We start from the raw sequence: 20,676 nt of genomic DNA, 5'->3' as shown, positions 1-20,676 counted from the left end.
GCCCTCACACAGTGTCAGTGAGTTTAGGCTTCAGGTCTGATTGCCGGTGGTCTCGGGCGAATGTCAGCTGATGGATTTTTGTGAGTCAGAAGTTGAATTATTTTAACTCACGTGAATGTGGTTTCGCCGCTGTTCACATCACCTGGTGTTAGTTTGTGTCAGTTTGTCTTTATCACAAACTCATCGTATGTAATTGCAGCACGAGATGACCTTTCAAACTGTTTTTTAACAACTTAGCCAGTCCCAGCTGTCACAGGGCGGGAGGTGAGGGGCACCAGCTCAGAAAGACACACACAGCTGTTCACACTCATGTTCACACTTACGACCAATTTAAAGTCATCACTTAACTCAGCAAGCACGTCTTTGTGGTGTGTTTCTCAACACAGGGGCAACTACAGTAACACTTTCTGGTAAAACACTGTCCCCTCGTGGGGAAAACTTTGCAGCCTCTAATTACAATGTCCTATATACTTTTCTCCTTTAGAATCTATAACTGTTGTCTTATGTGATGTATTTTTATACACATGACTTTGGTGTATCTGCTATAGCTTATAATTGCTCACAGAGGGGTCGATCAGATGTGTTCTTGACACAGCTAGAAATTTAATGTCAGTGTTTTTCATCCACATACAGTGGCACTCCAAGTCCTTTCATGTCTGGGTGATTTTGGTCTAGAAACAGTTGTTTTTTTATGTTTAAAAAACTAAATTCAGCTGAATTTTAAACATGAAAGTCCACTATTAGTCGAACTGTTGGATCAGTTAGTGTTGGTAGGTTGTATTTGCATCCTTTCTGTGGTGTCTGAAGAAATTAGTCCTTCTAACTTGTCGTTTGTCGTCACACAGATGAACAACCGTCCAGCTGTCGGGAACGGAGTTTTCCCCTTCCCTTCGCTGCCCAATGGGAACATGTGCTACTCAGAGAACAAATAGGAATCAGTCGCTGTGACTTCTGGACGGCAGAGGATCTCAACTTGAACTGAAAGGAAAAGACTGAAGAATAAGAAAATTCCAGAAAATGGACGAGAAGACAATCAAAGACACCCCTCCCTCCCTCCCTCTTTTTATTTGTTTTCTTTTCTTTCTCTTATGACGAAACAGTGATGAAAGCTGTTAGAGTTCATGTTTGGTTCAGGGTGGCTCAACAGGACGAAAAATCAGGATAAAAGCTTGGATTCCTCTTTCGGATGTGGTTGGATTGTACCAATGCAAAACGACTGCTTGGTGAGAATATTTGGATGTATGGGAACCAAAATGAGTCCAGTCTGACTGAGTTGATCCCTCTGATGGAAACAAGTTAAAGGGCGCTGCTTTTTATCAGAGGTAGGTGAAGCTGACATGACCAACCAATCAGACCTCAGCCACCAAAACCCAGTTAACCAACTCAAATTGTTTTAATATATTTGAAATGAGTTTTTAAACCAAAAAATGCCCCAAATTTTGAAAACAGGTTTTCCAACAGCTGGCAGAAACTCAGCAAAAAAAGGAAGGAGGCTCCACCTGGTGGTGCTATCCAGCAATTGCACTTTAAAAACCAATTAATTAAGAGGAAGATCACTATATTAGTAAGGTCATGTATATATTCCGCCACAGATGAGGACTGGCTGGTTGGGTTAGCTTCCCCTTGTTGTAATAAAAAGCAGATGATTTCCCTTCTCCTTTATTTTTTATTCTTTTTAAAAATCCCCTTACTGTGTGGATGGGATGTTTCTGGGTGGGACAGATGGACCTGGAAGTTAAAGGAAACATCACTGAGGCAACCGCCTGTCAATCCTCTGCCGTCTGCAATGTACACAATTTCAACACCTTTGCTAATTTGAACGCTCAGAAGGATAGCATATACCAACTTTTTTTTTAAACATTGCTGTTTTATGTCCCTTTGAACAGGCATCCTGATTCAGTTCATTTCAAGTCTTTACTGTCCCAGTGAGGGAGATTTGCTTTGCAGACAGGGTAGAAAATTATTGTAGTTTAAAAAGAAAAGAAACGCACAACCAGACATCGGCATCATCCTACTAACAGACCATATGTAAGATTTAATTCAGTGAAACCAGCTGCTTGTTGATATATTTTAAGAGCTTTGTCACTGAGCCAGTTTTCTTTCCTTCCTTTTCCTTTTGTGTTGTTGCTTTATTTTTATTGTACCAGGAAAAAAATTGCAGATCGTGCCTTAAACTGACAGGAACTTTAAAGGGACAGTCAGTAGAGATTAATTAGAAGACCAAAGTTGCCCTTGCCTTAACTAAGTCACACAGGCCCAAATAACCTCCAGCCACTAGGGAGAAGCATGCATTCTCCAAACAAGCGGTGCTCGAGGTTGCAATCAATCACAAAAAACTTCTTTGTGGTTGTTTAGATCGTTACCAGATTGCTGCGGTCACCTATTGTTTCCATGAATGACAACTTTTTTTTACAGTTTCACTACCACTAAAATAGTTTGCAGACAAGTGAGCGTCAACTGCTTCAATCTGCTAGCGACCAACGCACTTGCAAGGAGATTTTCGGCACAAATGATTCACCCAGCAACTGCAAGCAACCATTGTTTGCCTGTGTGACTGAAGCTTTAGCCATTATTTGAGATTTTTTTTTGCACTACTCCTTTAAATTGTTTGACTTGCCAAAGCACAGTGAGAAGTCCGAGACTTACTATTGCTAGACAAAAAACTGAGAACAATTTAGACAACTTTAGTACTTAGTTGTTGTTGTTGTTTTTTAATTATGTCATTTAAAGGTTATATCGAAATGTTTTAATGATAAAATCAAACAAATTAAAATAAAACTTAAACTGAGTCAAAGTTCAGATTTTTAAAAAAACTTGTATTGTTATCTTTTTTTAAATCCAAACAACTAAATCTTAAAAAAAAAAAAACTGAAGCTGAGGATTTTTTTCAAAACCAGATTTCTTGTTACCTACAACAAACCTCCATCCTTTGTGTCTTTTCTTCTTCTTTTACTCATTTCTTGCTATCGGAGTAACATTGAAACACAGAAGTAAAACACTCAGAGGCAGCTATTGTATATTTTAAATGAGAGAAAAATGGAAAAAAAAAAAGAATTCACACTTTATAGTGTCTTTTAAATTGACCTCTTTTTGACTGTCTGTTTAAAACAGTTTAGGAAACAAAGCAACCTGTTCTGAGCTGTGAATTTTTGTTCACATGACTAAACCAGTGGCATCAAGGTTATAAACTAGTGCTGTCAGGGTTAATCTCGTTAAAATGGCGTTAACACCATAACCGCATTATCGCGGCAAATCTCCGTTAGCGAGTTAACGCGGATCTCCCCGCATTAGAGCGTTAACACATTAGCGCCGTCCAGCCCCACGCACTACAATACATGTGTCGAACCCCACAAAACAACAGTTGGTCAGAGAATAAGTGAATAACTACACATAATAATGTTAGGAAAATCTCTTGATGTTTCATGTGTCTGAAAGAAAAAAATCTGCCAGTATATCATAATATTGGATTTTTAGATTACCAATATCGGTATTGGTATCGTTCTTCAAAACCCTATATCGCTCAGGCGCTAGTTATCTGAAAGCGTTTTTTAGTTTTTTACAGCTTGATCTAAAGCACCAGAATTTGACCTCATGCAGCTCCAAGTTTATGCCTGTGTAAACGTCGTTGTGAACTTTTGCAGCAGTTTCACCAAAAGCCATGAAAGCAAAACTAAATATCAGCACTCACGGGTGGAGATGGAGATTCAGTACAGAAATAGTTCTTCACAGCACTTCTGCTTCTCCTCCTCTTCTTTTAATCAGAGCTTTTCTTCATAAAGTATTCTCTCAGTGGAAATATAAATATCTCCTGTTGCTTTATCTACATTATACTGACTTTGTACTTTTACTCTACTTTCATTTTCAGTCCGTCGGAGGCCAAGACTCCAAATGCAGTATCTTTGTGTAACTGTATATAAATATATATATTTGTCCTTTTATGCTTTTTTTTTTCCCAAAGTATGTACTGTCATATATTGTGTATTTTAATATTGTATTGCCTTAACATGACCCACGCTTATCATTTTTTTGTACATTTTCTGCACATTGCATATGTATGTAACCTCCTGTTATGATGTTTTTTTATTATATCTTGTGGCTTTGCCGTCAATATTTGGCTTTAATTGTGTATGAGTGTTTGACTCTTTACATGCTCACCATATAAATTAAATGTGATCTGATCACACAATGGCTATATTTTATTTTATTTTTTTGTGAAAACAAAGTTTTTCTAAACCTCCTTTAGGAAAATTTGGGATTAAAAATAAAACAGTGGATTGAAATTCATAAATACCTATTAATTAATAATTAATAACGAATAAAGTGATTAATAATACAATATAATATAATATTACTGGTTTGGATTGTTGTGATGGTGTCCACAGTGGCCACTAGATGACAGTGTAACTATTTTGGTAAGTTTGACTTTTTCCTTGAAGTTAAACTTTAAGTTGATGATTTCTGCAAATAGGGCTAGAAAATATATTTATAAAAAAATAAATACATACGTAGTTGTATGCTTCATGGACAGATAGATGTTTTGACTGTGATATAAAATTAAAATTGTGACAACAAATGTATTTAAAATTGCTCAAAAAGCTAAAGCTTTTCCAGTATATATGCTAACATGAGGCAATCGACCTTTGATGCAGCAATAGCACAAAATAAGTTGCTGGTAAATACATTTTTTTAAACTTGACATCGTAGAAGCCTAATTTAAGAGTGAATCCTTCTAAAATTGAAGACATTTTTCTGATTTTGAAACATTTAAGATTGCCCTTGAAACACAATTAAAGAACTCATATAGAGTTCGCTGTACAAATCCTTAAGCAAAATAAATTGCAGCTTGCAAGCTTTAAAAAATTGCTGGTTGGAATTCCGATTAAAACACTGCTATTTTAAATTCATCTGCTCGTTATTGTTTTTCTTACAAACAAACAAAACCTTTACTGCAATTTTTAAACATACAAAAAATGTATAAAAATGTATTTAAACAATGTATAATAATAATAATAATAATCCAGAAAAACTTTGTGGTTCATACTTTGTTGTATTTTGTAAAACAAAAAAACATAAACAAGGAAATGAATTTTAACATCAGAAAACAACAACATGTACATTTATGATGTTGAAAAACGTTGTTTTTTACATTTTAAATGAAAACTCGGCGACGTTTTTTTTCTTCTTCTCTTACGTCACCTCTGACCCGAAGCGCGCTCTCGGCTTCAAATCAGTGCCCAGAAAGGTGCCCGGGAAGCGCGCGCCGGTCAGAGAGCAGAGTAGAGAGAGACAGCAAACAGGGACGAGCGCTTTGAGGACGACAACTGAAATTTATCGACTATTCTTACAGTTTTTTGATGTGTCAGGATGTGAAGCTCAAACTGTTTGTTTTTAAATGCTGGATTTGAGCCGCCGGCGGGGCGCCATGGACGGGATAAACCGGTGACGGTACCGTTACTACTTCGACATTCCTCACCGGGAGCCTCGGTGCCTCAGCTTCACTGTGAGTTTATCTATGGCGTCTGTTTCAGCCCTTTGAATTAGCGCTGTAGTTGTCGTTATCACGGCTCTGGCTAACGGTGACGGCCCGGGATGTTGCACATTAGTCGGTGAGAACAGGTGTTGGTGATCCGCGGTTTCTGGACCAGTTTGATGGATTTCCTCCAGCTTCACTGTGAATAAATCAGCGAGATGTATGCCGGGCGGAAAAGAAGAAAACCGGCCCAGAAAGGGTACGTTATGAAAAACTATATTTGTTATCGTGAACGCCATGTAAGTAGTAATGAAATGGGTCTGTTGTAAGCTTTATTTTTATACACAAATATTACATCATTATTTAAATATGAAATATATATTATATTGGTCGTATTTATTGTAATGTTATGAAGACAGGCACAAAAAAAATCTTTTTTAAATGTTTATTTAAAACACTACAAATTTATAGTGTCACTGGTATGTTACAGATCGATGGATACAAATAAAAAGGCAACAATTGTTTAGTAGTAACCAATATTAGCTTTTGATACTGACAGCAATGTTCCATGTTATTTTTGTTATCATCATCATCATCATCATCATTATTATTATTATTATTATTATTATTATTATTATTATCATTTGTAGTAGTAGTAGTAAAAGTGCACTTTTACTAGTGGTGGTCTGTTAACTGCTGTAATAAAAAATGTATTTCTTAGATTATGAGATGACCAGAAAGACTTCCCTTTTTCCTGTATTTGGGAAACTCTTTTTTGCTACAGCAGTTACTATATTAATATTATTGCTAACAGGGGATGGATAATAATAATAATAATAATGTTATTATTTTTATTATTATTAAATAACAATTATAATGGATGGATGAATTACTATGCTGATGCCCAAATAGAGGTGTGGTAATACCCCCGTGTCTTGCCCTAAGATAGCTGGGACAGACTCTCATAGGACACCAGTGCCCGGCTCCCTCGACCCTGAATTACAGAAGCAAAAGAAAATAATATCTGACATATGCCTCTCATCCGGACAGATGTATTGTATTTCACATGTGGCTTTGAGCCCCACACCAAAACAAAATCAGTGAAAAATGCAGTGAGTGCCATCTGTAGAATTCACAGATGTCCATAAGTGCACAACTATATAGGATTTTGGATTTTTAAGACTGATACCAATACCGATATTTGGGCGTTTAAAATTCTGATATGAAAGTTGACATTTTTTTGTCTTTCAAAATCAAAACACAAATAGATTTCTCTTAGTATTTGCTACATGTAGGAATTTATGACTCCTTACTATGATAATGTTAGATGTTAATTGTTGCAAACAGGGAAGTTGCAGAGCACCCTCTGGTGGACAAACTATGCAACGAAATTCTCGAATCTCTTCTTCGCTTTTTTACTTTTCAGTTATCAGCCGTTATAAATTTTGATACCAATATAGTGGCAAACAACTAATATATATATATGATTTTATTTATATATTGGCAATCAGAATTATGATCTGAATGCATTGTTGTACCAAACACATTTTGCTTTTCCAACGTCAGCTCTATAATTGATCTTGTTCAGGGTTTGTCGGTTCATTGCTTCATTTCTCTTCATGTTATTTAAAGTTGTTACATTATATGTGGTATACAGGGACTAGGGTAAGATGTAATAAAAGGACAGAACAAAATAGAAATGTGTAATGTATCACCAACTGCCGCACCTGTAAGAAAAACAAACATACAACACCTGTAACTCAAACATTTGAAAATGCACAGGTATATAAATCAGCAATGTTCTTGTGGGATGTGTGTCTGTGTGTGTGAGAGCGAAAGAGAGAGAGTGTAGAGTGTGTGTGTGTGTCTATGTTACGAAATGTAAAATGAAAAAGAGGGTGGGAAGCCTCAATAATGCTCCCATAAGCCAGAGAGAGACAGAGATGGATCCAGGAAAACTGTAAAAATGTCTTGATTTCCAGAGTCAAACCGCCCCCCATCGAAGGCGCCAAATCCAACCCATCCAAACGCCACCGTGACCGCCTGAACTCGGAGTTGGACCAGCTCGCCAGCCTCTTGCCCTTCCCCGAAGATGTTATATCGAGCCTGGACAAGCTGTCCATCCTGAGGCTCAGCGTCAGCTACCTGCGCACCAAGAGCTTCTTCTCAGGTAGGAAACACTGCACAGGCTCACCTTTAGGAACACTGAGCTTTACTTTTACCCGTTGACCAAGGGCTGTCTTTAAGTTACCTTTGCTCAAGGTGGACTAAACGGCGGAACAAGAACACTGTAAAAGAAAGGGGTGTGCATGATTTATAAGTCCAGAAAGTCAGCTGTGGGATTTCTTTGTGGTCCAAGACATCATCTAGTTTAGGCCTAAGTCCTGTTTCCTTCACAACCACCTCTTTTTCCAATTTTATTTGTTCATTTATTTATCGTTTCTATTATATTTTAAGTTCAAGGAAGTCCAATATAAAAACCATATTTTTTAAAGAATTCAATCACTGTGTGGTGTTTGTCAGGTTATTGAATAATCATGTTGAATACATGTGCTTACACTTATTATGGTTTTTGCCATAAAAGAGCATCTCTGCTGTAGCTGCCAGTAGCTCCTCACAGGAAGTTGACTGCATCTTTGCAGGGTGAAGTGATCTCGACTTAAAAAAGTACAAAAGATGCATCTTGAACTTGAGATAGATGCAGAAAGAAAGAGAAGGTGGCAAATGTCAGCTTTGCCCTTTTCCTTCCTCGCCTCCTGAAGTAGCTTTTCACACCTCACAAAGAACCTGCAGACACTGAGGCAAAAAGCATGCAGACAGAGATGGGGCCGAGAGGGTTTTAAGTACACAGAAAGGAGGTCAGAGAGGCGGTCTGCAGGCCAGAGCAGACGGGAGAGTCAGGAAGGTTTTTACTGTTGTAAGGCAAAGAAATGATTCATCAGATGGAACATCAGTCACTTTAACACAGCTGTTTATGATGGAGCTGAACCAAATTTTATATAAGTGAGGCTCTGATGCAAGGTAGCTGGGACTAAGTTGGGTGATTACAGTTCCTCCTGTGGCCTCCTCTCTCCTTTGTCCTTCAGTTGCATTTTAGGAATTGAAACCTTCAGTGTGTTGTAGTAAGACTAATGTCCAGGTCACAGGTAGGAGGACAGAGGAGACGAGGGTTTTTTTGGGGGGGGGGTTCCCATGTAGTTTCCATGTTTTGAGTGCAGACTTTGCTGCTTGCCTTTCTGTCCTCTTTGGGACTCTGTCATTGGTTAAATAAAATCCTGCTTCCTCCATTACAACCCACACCTTGCCAAACAGTGCAGACTAGATCTGACCAGATGCAATATATACACTCACCAGACACTTTTTTCAGTCCACCTGTTCAGCTACTCGTTAATCAGCCAATCACATGGCAGCAACTTAGTGGATTTAGCAGCGTGATCAAGACCACCTGCTGAAGTTCAAACCGAATATCAGAATAATAAAGAAAGGTGATTTAAGTAAATTTTAACATGTTGTTGTTGTTGTTGGTCTGAGTATTTCACAAACTGCTGATGTAGTGGAATTTTCCCACACAACCATCTCTAGAGTGTACAGCGAATGGTGTGAAAAAGAGCCACAGTTCTCTGGTTGAAAATGCCTCGGTGATGTCAGAGGTCAAAGGAGAATGGTCAGACTGCTGTGAGCTGATAGGAAGGAAACTTAATGAACACTTGTCAAAACCAAGGTATACAGAAGAGCATCTCAACAGTAGCAGAAGACTGCATCGGTTGCCACTCTTGTCAGCTAAGAACAGGAAACTGAGGCTACAGTTCACACAGGTTCACCAAAACTGAACAAAACACACGTTGGATCCCTTAGTACTAACTGACGTCATTTAAACACCACAGCCTACCTGAGTATTGTACCACAGTGTACCATCTTCTGATGGCTGCTTCCAGCAAGATAACACACAATGTCACAAAGCTCAGATCATCTCAAACTGGTTTCTTTAACATGACAATGAGTTCACTGTACTCAAATGGGCTCCACAGTCACCAGATCTGAGTCCAGATAGCACCTTTGTGATGTGAAGCCAACAAATCTGCAACAACTGTGTGATGCTATCATGTCTATATAGACCAGACTGAGGAATGTTTCCAGCACCTTGTTGAAGTGATTTTCAAAAATGTAATTTGGCTTCTCTGGCAGCTTAAAACAATACAGCTAAGTTCTAACTTCTAGCTATTACCTTTAAAATTGTGACTTAAAAGCATCACTTTTGCCGTTTTAACCTCCTAGGACCTGCCATCCACATATGTGGCCATCACATTTTGGATTGACTAGATCAAAATACTAAATTTTGCTCCACAAGGGTCTGATATCTATGGAAGCCCGTTTCCGCCACTAAAAAAAAAAAAAAAGGATCCATAACTCAAAATTTCGAGTTATTTTCTCAAAATTCCGAGTTACTTTCTCGAAATTTCGACATATTAACTCGAAATTTCGATTTATTAACTCAAAATTTTGAGAAAAGTAACTCGAAATTTCGAGTTAGCGCTGCCAATCAGTAATCTAGGTGAATGACGTCATTTCCTCGTTACCCGGAAGCTGAAGGCTCAGCTACAAATGCTACAGCTAAGCTACCGTTATTACATCCAGTCGTGAATGCACAGATTGCTGAGTGTTTTCAGCCTGGCTTCACAAATGATGAAATCCCCGTGTTATTAGCTGAATCACATGGTGTTACTATCAGCAAACGTACTCGCCAAAGCACCAATTTGTTGGGATCCGTTTTTGAGTGCGCGTTCCTCTGCGCCATATGCTTCCGGGTAACAAGAAAGCGACCTCATTCACGTATATTTTTGATTGGCAGAGCTAACTCGAAATTTCGAGAAAAGTAACTCAAAATTTCGAGTTACTTTTCTCGAAATTTCGACTTATTTCGAGTAAATAAGTCGAAATTTCGAATTAATAAGTCGAAATTTTGAGAAAATAACTCGAAATTTCGAGTTATGGATGCTAGCTGTTTTGTTTTTATTTAGTGGCGGAAACGGGCTTCCATAGATATCCATTTACGAGGACATTATACTGCCTCTGTGTTATCAAAATTTAAAACAAATGTACAAATCGGGTTAAAAAAAAAAAATCCGGTGATTCTTTGTTTTTACATTCATCGGGTCCCAATATGCCCAAATATCAAAGAGAAATTAAAAATGCATGCCATGGAAGAGTTCAGGTCTTAGGAGGTTAAAGCTGTGCAGGAACTCTGTAGCAAGGACACAGAAACATATCCTGTTCTTGTTTAAGGAGTTTATATTTGGGTCCTCACAGAGACTAACTTAGGAGCTGCCTGCAGTTAATAATTCAACCACTTTGAGCCTGAAAAGTTTATACAACAGAGCGAGGCTCAATGCTTGATTATGAAGGCAATGGTGTTTGTAAGGGTGTCAGTGATCGTGGTTGGTGGTGCTCTTTTTAACTTCAGTGGATATTATACATGGTTATGCTCAGGATATGTCAGCCCATTTCTACTGGAAATGCCTTTTGGTTAAACCTTCAGCAAGGAATTTGCATTTGCACTGTTGCATTTTTATAACACTGTAATGCACATAAAAAAACAGCTGCTTGTTTAAGTGAAAATAAATGGATGGGGTTTTTTTGCGCTGGTAAAGTTGTGGAGTTGTATTTTGTCTCGCATCAATTATATCGTCAGTTATATCGTTATCGCAAATTTTCAAATATATATCGTGATAAATATTTTTGGCCATAGCGCCCTGCTCTAGAAGTAACTATATAATTAATTGCCCAACATTGGTCATTATATACTGTATTTTGCAGACAGAGAGTTACAGGACTCTCTCCCAGACCACAGACTCATACTCATAATACAAGTCAGAGCTTTATTTTTTTTTTAAAAAGAAAGTTGTGTTTTAAAAATTGGAGTTCATGTTATTTTTACTTCCAATAGTGTTAACATACTACACAAGTCATGAACAAGATTTTTTTAAATTTTCATTGTAAGTGGGCTAAAGCACTTAATTAAAAGTAGTCTAACATAAATGTAAATGCTGTAATTTGATTATTTTAATAAACCATGTAACTCGATGCTGGCGTGACCTCAGTGCACACGTCTAAAGGACCGCTCAGGGAGTTTGTGTGTTTGCTCAGACACATGAAAACTTAGAGGGAACATTGGTGGTGACCCTTGCGTCTGTGATTCAGACTCTGTTTAAGAAGTGCAAAAGTGCAGGAGGATCAGCTTTGTCGAGGAGTTAGCGGGCTTACAGGCATAGCAGATGGATTTTACTCTGTGTGTGTGTGCGTGCGCGCGTGGGTGTGTGTGTGTGAGGCAGCGCTGAATGTTTTCACAGATTATCCATTAAAAGCAGATTGTACATCTGTCCAAAAACAACAAACAGCCCTCAGAAATCTGCTCAGCCTGAAAAATCCTCCAGCGTCAGTCAGCGTGAGGGAGAACGTGACTTTGCCAGTTTATGCAAGATTATTTTGTGTGTTCATATAAACTGACATAAACTTAATCTAAGTAATGAGACTAACCAAAAAGGATTTACATATGGCCATCAGAGTACACAGACGTAGCTCCTAAAAATAATAACCTTTATTGCTTTATGCTTTATTTTCTGATTTAATTTCATTATTCATTCAACATATTGAGGATGCATTAAATCGTGTGTTGAACCATTAATAGTGGCTTTTTGTTTTCTCACAAATCTGTGTGTTGTAGATTTATTTTGGTTTTTAAAACCTGCATTTTTGTCCATTTTAGAGATATTTAGAGCAACATTTTAAAAGAGTAACGGCCACAAATGATAAATATAAAGCCACAAAGTGCTTGGATATCCTGGATAATTCTCTTTTCTCACACTTAGAATGAGCCAAATTTACAAAATAATCTTTGAGTTTTTTAGAGCATGACCCAAAATAGAGCGACTGACTGTAAAACAAGGAGTCTGTGTCCATAATTACTTTTAACTGTGAAGGAACCACTCGTCCCAAACTGCGCTGCAAATCCCAGATAACACAGGGAATGACTTGCAGCCTTCTTTAATTTCATCCTTTTTCATTATCACAGTGTTGCATAACAATAGTTTGACGATATGTTGTAGTTTGTGAGTTGTGTGTGTGTGTGTGTAGTTATTAGGGACGTGCATTATGACAAAAAGGACACAAAAGTGCTGTTTCAGCGTTTCATACATTCACACATTTCATCGTGGTCTTGCAAAACACACTGTTCACAGCAGGAGTATTCAATTAAAATTTAGGGAGGTCTAGTAAGAGAACATTTCCTCAAACAAAGCTCCAGAATGACGTAAATTTTACCTGCATTATGATTCAGTGCATATATATATTTTGAAGTAGCAGTTGTAAGTTGTAAATATAACAAATACAGATACAATTCAACAGTATTTCAGCCATTTTTGTTTATTACTAACTTTCACAGTGATCTGGGGGATATTCTGAATATAAAATAATAATAAAATTTTCTTTTCTTGTTTCAAGTAAAATGCATTTTTACTCACAAATTAGAACACCCCCCCCCCAGCCCTGACTGAAACATTACTTTCACCATTAGATGAGTTACCTGGATTTACTTTGGTAACCTGAAAAGGACTCTGTCTGTGACCTCTGACCTCTGTACTGGAGTTCTGGATCTGTCTGGGTTACTTCCTTCCTTCTCTCTTCGTTTCTTTTGCTTCGTGTTCTGGTACAAAGCTTATGGCCCCCAACCCTGACCTCACAGCCCATTGTTCATTCAGCGGGCTGGTTTCAGTTTCTGTGCAAATGTACTGTTTATAAGGTTGGGGAATCCTGCAGTCAGCTGAGACTGAAGAAGTCACTTGGATGAGTGACGAAACGTTTCTCCCACTGAAAACGTTATGTCCAGATGAACAGAATCAACCTTTTGGGATTTACTTACCTGGATCATTGAGTATGCATCAAAACATTGGTTTGTAGTGTTAGCTAGTTATCAGATAAGTATGAGTTTGGATGATTTAGCTCACCTGATCCACTCTACACAGTGTATTGCTACGCCACTGTCTCCTGGGGAACTTACTGAGTTATTAACTCTCCCACTCAAATCCTCTGTAGAGCTAAAAATGCACAACAGAAGCTTCAAAAACAGCCTGCAGAAGCATCTCCATACAAGTGCGTGAACCCTGAGTGACCCCCCTATCCTCACGCTGTAGCACAGCACAAATGTATTGTAGGTCAGCTCCCCGTGCCTGTGGTCATGAGATGACCCTTACACCTGAGTTTCAGCCACACAATAATGTACGTCTAAGCAAACTGAGCACTACAGTTAACAGAGATGAGATGAAAGCCCCAGAGAATGAAAACACAGCGAGAGAATCCACTCATGGATGCTTTACAGAGCCTTTGAAGAGGAAAGGGGGCAGCTGATTGAACAAAGCAGAATCTGCAGTGCTGTGATGTCACAAATTCACTCCTAGGGATGCATCAAGAAATTATCAACTGATTCCGATATGTGATATAAACAGTTTGGGTCACAGTCAATGTTCCTGACATTTTTCCAATTACTTTAGGTTTCATTCATATAACACCAGTTCACAACAGGAGATCCTGCAAATTTTTGCAGATTGGTGAACCCTGCTCATCTTTACCTCTGAGAAACCCTGCCTCTCTAAGATGTTTCTTTTATACCCAGTCACGTTACTGCCCTGTTGATAGTTAGCTTAATTAGTTCCAAAATGTGCCTCCAGCTGTTTCTTTTTATGCCGCTTTCTTTGCCCGTCCTTTGTTGCCCATGTTCCAACTTCTTTGAGATGTATTGCTACTACAGAATTTAAAAAGGGCCAACATCATTCTTAGAATAGTCCATTTTTGGAGGTTTAACCATTAGATTTGTTACATTTGAGGGTAAGGCTGTTCGATATAACGATATATATCGGATGATGATATAAAAACATCTATCGCTTCATTTTACGCTATCGTTTGTTTCGTGGTGTCGCAAAATAAACTGTTTACGGCAATATTTTTTCATCGTTTTGATGGTCACTGTAGTGGCTATATTAATGTCTTAAAGTTCTCTCTTTCTCTTATATTTTATATAACCACACTACAGACGGACAAGCGCCTGTTTTTATGCGTTGTCGTTAGCAACAACGACGGTAAAACCATCGCGTGTCCGCTTGTTTATTTTCCACCTTTCCACCAATAAAGCTTAAGATCCTGCTGAGACTTTTCAAAATAAACTGAATCACTTGAAAGAGTATGCAGAGTATTTACGGTTGAGAAGCAAAAAAGAGCCGTCAGGTGCTAAAAAATAAACCTTAGACTCAAACGTTAGAACAGGCTTTTCCCCGCAGCACGCCGTGTAATAAATACTCACAAAGAAAACGGCGGCCGTTACAACTTATGTCTAAAAATGTATAGTTTCATGCATCGGTTAAAACACTCAACTCCAGGTACACGACGCCCAGCTGGAAACACTCCACGCAAGTCGAGCTGCCCGAGATTCACAGAATTTACAGAAAATGTTACATTTTTGTGATTTACAGTGGGGCAAAAAAGTATTTAGTCAGCCACCGATTGTGCAAGTTCCCCCACTTAAAATGATGACAGAGGTCAGTAATTTGCACCAGAGGTACACTTCAACTGTGAGAGACAGAATGTGAAAAAAAAATCCATGAATCCACATGGTAGGATTTGTAAAGAATTTATTCGTAAATTAGGGTGGAAAATAAGTATTTGGTCACCTCAAACAAGGAAAATCTCTGGCTCTCACAGACCTGTAACGTCTTCTGTAAGAAGCTTTTCTGTCCCCCACTCATTACCTGTATGAATGGCACCTGTTTGAACTCATCATCTGTATAAAAGACACCTGTCCACAGCCTCAAACAGTCAGACTCCAAACTCCGCCATGGCCAAGACCAAAGAGCTTTCGAAGGACACCAGGAAAAGTATTGTAGACCTGCACCAGACTGGAAAGAGTGAATCTACAATAGGCAAGCAGCTTGGTGTGAAAAAATCAACTGTGGGAGCAATCATCAGAAAATGGAAGACATACAAGACCACTGATAATCTCCCTCGATCTGGGGCTCCACGCAAGATCTCATCCCGTGGGGTCAAAATGATCATGAGAACGGTGAGCAAAGATCCCAGAACCACACGGGGGGACCTGGTGAATGACCTGCAGAGAGCTGGGACCAAAGTAACAAAGGTCACCATCAGTAACACACTACAACGGCAGGGAATCAAATCCCGCAGTGCCAGACGTGTTCCGCTGCTGAAGCCAGTGCATGTCCAGGCCCGTCTGAAGTTTGCCAGAGAGCACATGGATGATACAGCAGAGGATTGGGAGAATGTCATGTGGTCAGATGAAACCAAAGTAGAACTTTTTGGTATAAACTCAACTCGTCGTGTTTGGAGGAAGAAGAATACTGAGTTGCATCCCAAGAACACCATACCTACTGTGAAGCATGGGGGTGGAAACATCATGCTATGGGGCTGTTTTTCTGCCAAGGGGACAGGACGACTGATCCGTGTTAAGGACAGAATGAATGGGGCCATGTATCGTGAGATTTTGAGCCAAAACCTCCTTCCATCAGTGAGAACTTTGAAGATGAAACGAGGCTGGGTCTTCCAACATGACAATGATCCAAAACACACCGCCCGGGCAACAAAGGAGTGGCTCCGTAAGAAGCATTTGAAAGTCCTGGAGTGGCCTAGCCAGTCTCCAGACCTCAACCCCATAGAAAATCTGTGGCGGGAGTTGAAAGTCCGTGTTGCTCGGCGACAGCCCCAAAACATCACTGCTCTCGAGAAGATCTGCATGGAGGAATGGGCCAAAATACCAGCTACTGTGTGTGCAAACCTGGTAAAGACCTATAGTAAACGTTTGACCTCTGTTATTGCCAACAAAGGTTATGTTACAAAGTATTGAGTTGTATTTTTGTTATTGACCAAATACTTATTTTCCACCCTAATTTACGAATAAATTCTTTACAAATCCTACCATGTGGATTCATGGATTTTTTTTTTTCACATTCTGTCTCTCACAGTTGAAGTGTACCTCTGGTGCAAATTACTGACCTCTGTCATCATTTTAAGTGGGGGAACTTGCACAATCGGTGGCTGACTAAATACTTTTTTGCCCCACTGTATATCATTATCGGACGATAGATGTCTTATATTGGGATATGAGATTTTGGTCATATCGCACAGCCCTATTTGAAGGTTATAAAGTATGAAGATAATTCTTAATCCAAGTTTAAAAAATAAATAGTTTTACACCAAAGGGGGAAAGCTGTTGTGTGAAGCTTTTCCCCTTTGGGTTCGGTTAGATCCAGACTTAAAGGCTTAAAAACATATATATATAAATTCACTGAATATACATAAAAGAGAAAACGGTGCCATCACTTTATTAACTTTTCATCAGTGGATTTTACAACCTACTTTGTGCGCAGCTTATTGTGAAGTCTCCAGTACACCGATACCAACCAAAAATCTGTAAGCCCATCACAAACACTGAGAACATTTCAAGTGAACTTTCAACTCTCCCTTCAACCTCTGTGATTATGTCTTTGTGCATCAGATTTCATTCCGCCTCATGAAGCAGCAAATGAAGGAGAAGAAAATGTCACATCAGACTTCGATGCTGCGTTCATGACATCTGGCAAAACTCATGAACTTGAAAGACGCTTGTCAGCAAATTTACTATCAAAGAAGAAAATACAGCTGCTGCACTACACAGCTGTTTCATGTTGGTATGATTTTATTCATATTTATTCTCATCAAATTGTTCCACATTCACATCCATGCAGAGCTGTCCTTAAAGTAGGAGTATTTCCTTTGATTTTTACCTGCATTTTCTTAGGACACGAAACTGATGCAGGGGTCCTGCAGGTCATTAAGACAGGTGAAATTGAAATCAAGGACTTCAAGCAACCTTTTCAGGTTGTTTATTTATATGTGTGAACAGATTCACACCCCAATTGTGCAAGCTTCACACCAGGGGTGTCAAACTCAATTGCACAGGGGGCCAGAACTCAAGGCACACTTTAGGTCGCGGGCCAAACAAGATAAACATTTATTGAACAAACTAAAACAATGTTTTTTAAACATAAATATGAATTAAAAACAGACAGGAATATTAGTCCAGATTAAATAAACTTAAAAAAAATAAACTTTAACTTTAAATATTTTGCTCTTCATAAAAATATATCCTGTCAAAATTATGCAGGTTAGAAATATGAACATGCTGCCAAAAACCCCAGAAAAAATAAATGAAAGCATACACAAGGTTGGAGCCGCATGTAGACGGAGCTGGGCATTGCTTCAGGAATGGAACTAATAAACTGTGCGGCCCATTCAGTGTCGTACTTTTCCTCGAGTGTATCATTACACTGCAGCTCCATCTGAATCTGCACAGGTGCAGTTCAGCAAAGTGCGCCGACTTGGTTCAACATTACTTGGCAACAGGGAAAGTGAGGCAAGTTGCACTGGTGCATTTGTGACAGCTTCACTTGAAATGCCTTCACTGCATCATACATGCCATGTCCATAAACTGACAGATTTCCTTGCTGAGCTCAAAAACTCTATTGAGAATTTTTATCCCAACTCAGCTAACGGACCTCTGTATGATGAGGAATGTCGCAAACTCTGAATCTGTTTCCCACATAAAAGACTGAAATTGACGGTGATTTAAACTTTTAGCTCAGATAAAATGTACGGTTTGCTTTACGGTGATCATTACATGCTCCATTTTTAGGATTTTACCACACAGCCTTTCCTGGTGCGTGATGCAGTGATATGCTGTTAACTCACCGGTTCAGTTCTCCTCCTGCATCTTTACTCGCATCCTGCTGACTAGTCTGCTTTTTTCACCGCACAACACCGGCGCTCCATCTGTTGTCAGTCCAACAAGTTTGTCCCAGGGCAATTTCACGTTGGTTATACTTTGACATACGTTTTAAAAAATATCTTTTCCTGTCGTTGTCCCGTGCATCGATTTGATGTCCAATATTTCCACTCCACGAATGAAGCGCGTTTTGTCTGGACACAAGACGTCGCACACCTTCATCATGCAGCTCTTCATAGTGGTACCGGGCTGATTTGGCTGTCTCCTCTGCTACAATAAAACTTGCTTTCAGAACAGCTTCACTTTGTGATTTTGCTCTGGTGAAAAAAAGTCTGCTGAAATGTTAGATTCTTCTTTAGCTCTTCTACCTTCTGTAGTTTCTGCTCTGCATTTAGGTTTTTCAGCTTATCCTGATGTTTTGTCTCGTAGTGTTGTCTTAAATTAAATTCCTTAATTACAGCAACATTAGCTCCATAAATAAGACACACGGATTTACCAGCAATATCTGTAAACATATATTCAGTCACCCACCTGTGCTGAAAGGCTCTGTTTACAGAATCAACTTTTCTCTTCGCCATTGTGAGGGGCTAGCTTCGCAATAACAGAAGTTTGACTTGATTAACGCGGGAATGTTCCCAAGTAGCCTAGCGTTTGGCAAGGAAGCTGCAGCGCTGCGTTATGGAATCTGTTGTTTGTGTGTTATTAGCGCCTCATATCGCCGGGCCATGCATAACAATAATAATAAATCTATATAAAATGATCTCGTGGGACGGATGTAAATGTACGCTGGGCCGGATGTGGCCCGCGGGCCTTTAAGTCTGTCTTTAAGTAGTTTCAGGAATAGTTCTCCAGGCTTCTTGAAGGACATTCAAAGCTCTTCTTTGGATTTTTATGCCTTTTCTTCTTTTCTCTGCCAATCCATGACTGATAGTGTTCCACTTAGGGGTGGGCGGTATAAACGTTGTATAGTAAAAATGATATGAATTTGGCCAACGGTAGAGATTTTGACTATACCGCTCTACCGCGATAGCGCATGTTGATGATGTCATCAAGCTGCACCTGTTTTGGTCGAAAGTATCGCAGCGGTTGCAAGCAATATCCTCTGCAAATTATGCCGGGCGACAGTAATAGCGAAGAGACGAAGCACGTTTTGGAATATGAGAAAAGGCAATAACTAACCTCGTATTGTGGATGGATTACCTCAGTTCTTCTCCTGACTGAAGTTTGATCCGTTTACAACATCCTGCCATGCAATTGCATTTGTCCCTGACCACCACAAACCCTCACGTTAACTTTTATCGAGTGGAAAAAGTTTGGCATTCATCCTCCAGCTTCACTGTGTTTATGTTATGCTAGCATAGCTGTGTCGCTAGCGATCACGTAGCACATCATCATATACCAGCTAGTCCAACTTCAGTAACCCTAAAAAAGTCACTGCTGTGTAGTTTTCTGTCTTCATTTATGTTGGAAGCGATGGCAGAGCTGTACGTTTTAATTTTTCAGAAATCTCTCAGTCTGAACATGCTTTATCATGTTTAGGTGGAAACTAGCTAGCTAACTTTCTGCTAGCTTCTAACTCTGTTAAATTTAATAAATTCTGTTTTCATGGAAGCCTGGATTTTATTAAAGATAAAAAAAGAATTTAGACTGTTTTTAACTCTCAGTGATGCTGCCGTGTTCGTTTGACTTTGGGACCTGAAGCGGACGGAGTTTTGGATTACTCTACAAGCGGTGTGGCTTTGTAGCTTACCAAAGTTGTACTAAAACATTTTTTGACAGATTTTTGAGCGCCACGTACCACATAAAATCGGTTCGAGGTCAGTAAGCACAACCAGAATTTATACATAAGGCGCACCAGATTATAAGGCCCACTGTCGATTTCTGAGAAAATTAAAGGATTTTAAGTGCGCTCTATACTGCGGAAAATACGATACACCAAAGAAAAGAATATATCGCGATATATATTGTTACCCCACACGCTTCAAATTCAAATTTTTCTATCCATGTATATTTTACTGCATTGGCAGTTGTTTTGGGATCACTGTCATTCTGAAAAATGAAGCTGTTGCCACTCAGGTGTTTTCCAGATGGTATTGCATGTTCGATCAAAATCTAACAGTACTTTTCTGAGATCTCCAGCAACAGTGACTGAAATCCAGCTTAAACCATGACAGAGCCTCCACCATGTTTTACAGATGGCTGTAGGTGCTCACTGTTGTACCTCTCTCCTGAACTTCTCTGTACATACTGATGAGAATACTAAGACCAGATCCATCACTCCATCAGACCTGTTTCCACTGATTTTCAGTCCAGTTCTTCTGTAATTTTTATACCTCAGCTTTTTCTCTCTGTTTCCCTTCCTTATGAATGGCCTCTTGACAGCCAG

At 39.1% G+C, this 20,676-nt stretch overlaps 2 protein-coding genes across 6 annotated transcripts in view; both read left to right on the top strand.

Moving 5' to 3' along the window:
• ahr2 (aryl hydrocarbon receptor 2) overlaps positions 1–4,183 on the top strand; it is a 98,183-nt gene extending 94,000 nt beyond the window's left edge. Inside the window, exon 11 of the mRNA XM_040051369.1 lies at positions 846–4,183. Within this exon, the coding sequence (XP_039907303.1) occupies positions 846–932 (87 nt within the window). The 3' untranslated portion in view covers positions 933–4,183. The remainder of the gene's footprint in view (positions 1–845) is intronic.
• An 837-nt stretch (positions 4,184–5,020) lies between these two features.
• The window catches only part of ahr1b (aryl hydrocarbon receptor 1b), a 72,839-nt gene continuing 57,183 nt past the window's right edge, over positions 5,021–20,676 (top strand). The window contains exons 1-3 of one of the 5 annotated variants that reach the window (XM_040051372.1): positions 5,029–5,500; positions 5,604–5,729; positions 7,453–7,640. In XM_040051372.1, coding sequence (XP_039907306.1) covers positions 5,689–5,729; positions 7,453–7,640 — 229 coding nt within the window. In that variant the 5' untranslated portion in view covers positions 5,029–5,500; positions 5,604–5,688. Of the gene's footprint in view, positions 5,730–7,452; positions 7,641–20,676 lie in introns of all 5 variants that reach the window. The other 4 variants (XM_040051373.1, XM_040051370.1, XM_040051374.1 and 1 more) reach the window with 4 other exon arrangements.

The sequence above is a fragment of the Simochromis diagramma genome, unplaced genomic scaffold (assembly GCF_900408965.1).
Source record: "Simochromis diagramma unplaced genomic scaffold, fSimDia1.1 OVJJ01000107.1, whole genome shotgun sequence".
Classification (NCBI taxonomy): Eukaryota; Metazoa; Chordata; class Actinopteri; order Cichliformes; family Cichlidae; genus Simochromis; species Simochromis diagramma.
The sequence above is the reverse complement of the archived record's forward strand: the minus strand, read 5'-3'. Positions and strand labels throughout refer to the sequence as shown.